At 28.6% G+C, this 5,955-nt stretch overlaps 1 protein-coding gene across 4 annotated transcripts; it reads right to left on the reverse strand.

Annotated features, from left to right (window-relative positions):
- Positions 1 to 197: 197 nt before the first annotated feature.
- Positions 198 to 4,805, reverse strand: LOC122538667 (BUB3-interacting and GLEBS motif-containing protein ZNF207). Of its 4 annotated transcripts, XR_006308895.1 has the most exons (7): positions 4,558 to 4,804; positions 3,365 to 3,491; positions 2,913 to 3,277; positions 2,370 to 2,703; positions 1,897 to 2,296; positions 916 to 994; positions 198 to 568 (listed from the first exon to the last, which is right to left on the reverse strand). XR_006308895.1 is itself a non-coding variant. In XM_043672921.1 (6 exons), exons 1-6 carry the CDS (start codon positions 4,596 to 4,598, stop codon positions 474 to 476), a joined length of 1,362 nt encoding a protein of 453 aa, XP_043528856.1. In that variant the 5' UTR covers positions 4,599 to 4,805; the 3' UTR covers positions 198 to 473. The 4 variants fall into 4 exon arrangements, 3 of the variants coding, with proteins under 3 accessions (XP_043528856.1, XP_043528858.1, XP_043528857.1); XM_043672921.1 differs by lacking the exon at positions 916 to 994 and having other exon boundaries at positions 4,558 to 4,805; XM_043672923.1 differs by lacking the exon at positions 198 to 568 and having other exon boundaries at positions 846 to 994.
- Positions 4,806 to 5,955: the final 1,150 nt, after the last annotated feature.

Genomic DNA, 5,955 nt, shown 5'->3' on the forward strand with positions numbered 1-5,955 from the left:
TTTTTTACTTAGAATGACAACTTCGAACGACTGCCAGTACCGTGCTCAAAAAGCGATTTCTTCACTACTATATCACAACACCAGGATTTCAAGCTATATAATATGAAGAGATAGAATGATAACACGGTTGGCGAGATAATGGCAAGTGAGTCATAAGAAGAATATGGTTAAGTTGAGATGGTGAATAAAGAAGCTAATAAAACAGGAAAAAAAATCATATTATGCGATGATGAACCAGCCGAGCGGCCGAAAATCGAATCAATTTCAAAGTAGAGTTTTTATCCATCGAGAAAAAAATATCTATGAATATATACAAAACGCGTATTTTTCTATCGTAATTGAAAAGCAGGCATATGTGTATATGTATATATATATGTATATATATACATATATATATACCGCGATTATAAAAATATAAATCTAGCGTAATCGTGCTTCCGATACCGAATACTCTAGTTTCAAGAAGAGGCATTTCACGTCCAAAGACTCGTGTATCCAAAATCAAAGTGTGGCTGTCCGGCGTTGAAGGAATCAGAACAGATGCAATATCGTTGGCCGCTCGACCCACCTGCCCAGTGACAATAATATAAATATACAGAAATATATATAGGTGTATTAATGTGACAATGATGACAATAATAATAATAATAATAATATTAATTAATAAGAATAATAATAAATATAACGATGTATATATAGATATATATATATATATATATAGAGTTATGTGTATATATATATATATATACATAACTATATATATGTATGTATACACGTACATATATAAATAGATATATATGTATGTATATATATGTATATATATGTATACACGTGTGTGTATATATATATACTATATAAATAGATAGATAGATATAGATATGCCATTTCACCGCATGCTAATTGCTAAGGACCAACCTTGTTGCGCTTGTATAAAACACGGTTTTAGTAACCAGACTGGGTTCGTTCAACACTCACCAAGGAGTGACTGGGCGCCCTGCAAACGCACCGTTAAACATAAACGTACAAGACACGCTGTCGTTGATTCTGGCATACGGATGAATCTTGAACATGCTAATATCGATCATATTTCATTCCTCCCCCTTTTTTCTTTAATGTTTTCTTGTGTTTAAAATATTTCTCGTGTACCTCGTCAAAATTGGTCCCCCCAAGACTAATTTTTGTCTTCTGTCACTCTCATTCATCCATAACACATTCCTAGCCATCGGGCAAGTCTAATTTATTGTAGGGGGCAAAGGGTATGGGCTGCATAGTGATAGATGAAGTGCAAAGGATATTATACTGCATGTCAGATGAAAAATATTTTTGTCTTAGTGATCATCTATATTTCTATTAGACGGATCGCGTATAAACCTTAAGCTTTTGGATAAACCTACTGTCCAAAATCTCTTTAATAAAAAGATTTAATATTTTTTACATTATAATCATTTTATAGCCTAAACAAGAAAATTACTTATGATGGCTTATAGCTGTTTAATGAAATGTACTGCATATTCAAAATTAGGAAAATATACTATATATTTTACTTTAAATCGAATACTTTAAATGTCAATTAAAATATGATTTTTGAAACTTGTTTGAAACTTTGAACTAAATATCGAATATAAAGTTATAAAAACCTTAATTTATGTTAAAATACTATTAAACTTTTATAATGACAAAAAGAAATAATTTTTTATCCAAGGAAGCGCGATAAAATTACATTGGACAATCACTCAATATATCTTCGATAGCTCTAAATATAATACTGGAAAGGATACACAATTTAATACAATTAAAAACAATTTAATACAAATGTAATATTTACGTAGATTAATGAATATTGATGAAGTGCTCTCGTTGAAATAGAGATGATTATTTAAAATTATAGAGACTTACCTGGTGGTAGGCCCATGGGGGGCGGTCGCATCATGTTACCTCCATGAATCAGAGCAGGTGCGGCTAGAGTCATAGTTGGCCGCATAAGCGGAGCCATCAATGCAACAGAACTAACAGGCATTGCTGCAGACGCAGGAACCATTACTGCTTGTGGGGGTCGCTGAAATCTTTGTTGTTGTTGTTGTTGAAGTGCATTTAATGCCGCTTGTTGACGTTGTTGTTGATCCTGAAATGCAGCAGCTGCATTAGCAGCAGCAGCTTGTTGTTGCTGCTGTTGCTGCTGTTGTTGTTGTTGCTGCTGCAATACAGCAGCTTGCTGACTAGCATCAGCGGTTTGTACAGTTCGAGTTTCTTGAGTTTGTCGCCGCTGATATTTTGGAAGTCGTGCTCTAATTTCCTCCTATGGCATATAATTTTTTGTTTTTACTTTCTGTATCTATTGCTAACATACATGTAAAAACTAGTCAACATACTAGGCTAAGATCTTCTGGAGGATGAATAATTTTAATGGCAGCACTAGTAGTAGCTATAAGATTTACTTTCTGATCGCTTCCAATATTATTATTAGTGGTGGTATTACTATCTGCATTACTATATGCAGGGAATGTTGGTTTAACAGGTCCTATAGATCCACCAGCCACTGATGTAATTGGTTTAAAATCTGTACCCAGAGGAGAAGACACAGCTGTCGATGTAGCTGTTGAAACAGCTGCAGCACTTGGAAATAATGGTCGTGTTGGTGGTATGGATGCACCTGATACTGGTTGTTGTATACCTGGAGGCATACCTGCCATTCCAGGCATCATACTATAAAAAAAAAAAGAGAAACATTATTGCTTTATCCTATTATTTCTATATTTCTTTTATTAGATAATAAATATATGTATATATATGTATGCATGTATATATAAATTTAAAAACTTTAGATTGTATTTACCTAACTTGCATTAAATTAATATCAGATATTTAATTCTTCTTTCGCGTTGTCTGGTTTTAAAAGAATAAGTTATACATACCCAGGACCCATGAAAGGTGGACCTACAGGACCCATAGGTCCCATCATATGATGCATGGGTGGTGGGAACGATCCCATTGGTGGCATACCAGGATGAGCCGCCATACCTGGCATTACACCTGGCATCATATTGGAACCTGTAGGCATTGCTCCTGGTGCAGAACCTAATAAACCTTCTGGTTTTGCTTTCTTTCGAACTGGTTCATCTTCACCAGAACTTGGTGAACCAGGTCTACCTCCATTTCTTTGTCTTTCATGCTCCTTTGCATCATTTGGTGGTATGCCTTCCATACCATAAATTTCTATTTCAATATTGCTTCGATTTGGCAAAGAATTAGGTACTTTATCTATTGCTTCTTTATGTACCTAATAAATTGAAATAAAATTATAAGTTTTTGGTATCAATATATTTTGAAATTTACATATTATTCAATGAAAATTTAATAACATTACCTGCATACAATGTATACTAAGTCCTGGTCCCGTGTAAAGTTTCTTATGACAGATATGACATTTAAAATGTTTTGCTTTTTGATGCTGTATAAGAATTTTTTCATCTTCAAATTCTCTGTTACAATACCTTAATAAATCAGTTAAAGTTGATATACAAATAAAGAAGTATGAGTAATAAACATAATTACATACAAAATAGATATCTGTTGTGTGTGTGTGTGTGTGTATATATATATATATATATATATATATATATATATATATATATATTCATATCCTCGATCATTTCTAAATGAATTCAAATCTAATAATTTATAATAACAGAGAAAATAATATATTTTTTTAATAAATTTTTAATTCATTAATGATTTAATTTATAATTATATCAGTTTATAATGATGCATAACCAATTATATAAAAAATATGAATTATTTATGTAAAGCTATAAAACTTCAATTTAATTTAACAATTTAACATTTTAAAATTTTATTCTTTTCAAATAAAATATAACCAAATTATGTTGTAACAAATATCAAAATTAACTCTACTAATTTAAGAATTTTAAAAAATGTATATACACATACATATTCTACATATAACATGTTCTGAAATTATATCAAACATATCACTTGCCAAAAAATATGTAAAACATATGTCTCCACATCCAGACAAGGTTAAAATCTTTTATTATTCAAACTCAAAAAAAAAAAAAAAAAAACAAATATCAATATTTGAACTTTACGATAATAATTTGAATATTTTTGTACTTTCTTCTGCATTGCTAAATAATATAGTGACTCATCTAAAATACATTATCAAAGCATTTGTTGAATCTTTTTCAAACAAATACTTTAATAATAAAATTAAACAATTTATCATGTTTCGTACATGAATACTATGCAACTATGAAAGAAACATAGTCGAATATAGTTATTAACGAAATATCGATTACTCAGCCACTTTAACTCGTCACAGGCTTTTACTTAGCGAACTGAAAATATTTTGTGACAAAGTAGAAACTTTCGAATTACAAATTAAAATACAACAGAATGTAATACGAATATTAGTAAAACAACAAATTAGCTATAATCATACGATTCTAAGAACATTACAATTGTATAATTTTGATTTACGATCTAAAAATACAGTTACGTAAAGTACCCTCTAGTAAAGGATATTTTGGAAAAGGATACCAACACCAGGGCCTTGATTGCTTCTTCTTTTTGCGTCCCATATTTTCTTATCAACTTTTACCAAGTGAAAATTAGTAAAAATACGCCACTAAACGTTTTATGACCACGTAATAAGAATTGAATTCTTAAAGTAACTGCACCGAACACACACGTAAAAATCGACGATGTAAAATGGCGACTGCATCTTTTCCGTACTTGACTGACGGAACTATAACCAATAGTATTACTCAAAAATTACTAGCTTATTTAACTAAATTTTCCCTAACTAAAATTCTAACTTGAATAAGAAGTTCCAAGTCTAAAGTCTAAAGTATTCATATATTATCAGAATAACATTTTTTTCGTTAAATTAACTAGAAAAAATAATTGTTAACAAATAAAATGTTTGCACTTAAAAGTAAATTTTTGTCATAATTTAAAATATTGATATATTGCTTATTTAAAAATTTTTAAAATTTTCAAATATACACGTTGTTAAAATAATTATTGAAATAGAAATTTATACATATTATTTTATGACAATCGTTCAATAATACTTCAATTTCTTTTATGTGAATTTTAATATTTTTATGTCCTATTTATATAAATATAAATATGTTTTATATATATAATATGTACATATAATTATAGACAAATATTTACGAAAATATACAAATTTATGTTTCATACAACATGAAAACATTTTATATAAATAAAACTAAATATATAACGTATATAGAATGTTTCACCTTAATTAAATTTAAAACCATAAGTTCGATGAAAAATTATTATATACAAAAGTTGCACAATTTAGAGAAACATATTATGTGGTATTTTTTTTATGTATGAGGGCGTTTCAAAGATTTCGAGATTTCCACTTTTTTAGATAGAATAATATATTATTTTGTTGATAATCCTTACAAAAAAAGCATTAACCTATATATGTCGAAAAATTACTTATTTATTTTATTTATAGAAATATAATATAGAAATATTTTAATCTTAATTCTGTAAAATACAAGAATACTGCCCTTGTTTTTTCTCGTCTGTCATACGATAGATTTAATAGAATTAAAAATTCTTATAAACTAATAATTTTTCAACATAGATGAAATTAATACCTTTTTATAGATATCGTGCTCCATTGATTAATAAATTAAAATATATATATATATCATTTAAAAAAGTGAAGATGATCTTGAAATCTCCAAAACTCTTCCATCTCTAAAAAAAAATACATATACTTCATAATATGCCTCTCTAAACCAGACAACTTTTGTATATAATAATTTGTCACTGAACACATAATTTTGAAGCTATTTAAGTTGTACAAGTTAGGTGAAACACCCTTTATTTTATATATATATATATATATATATATATATATATATATATATATATATATATATATATTTATTT

The sequence above is a fragment of the Frieseomelitta varia genome, unplaced genomic scaffold (assembly GCF_011392965.1).
Source record: "Frieseomelitta varia isolate USP_RPSP 00005682 unplaced genomic scaffold, Fvar_1.2 scaffold_1708, whole genome shotgun sequence".
In the NCBI taxonomy this organism is placed as follows: Eukaryota; Metazoa; Arthropoda; class Insecta; order Hymenoptera; family Apidae; genus Frieseomelitta; species Frieseomelitta varia.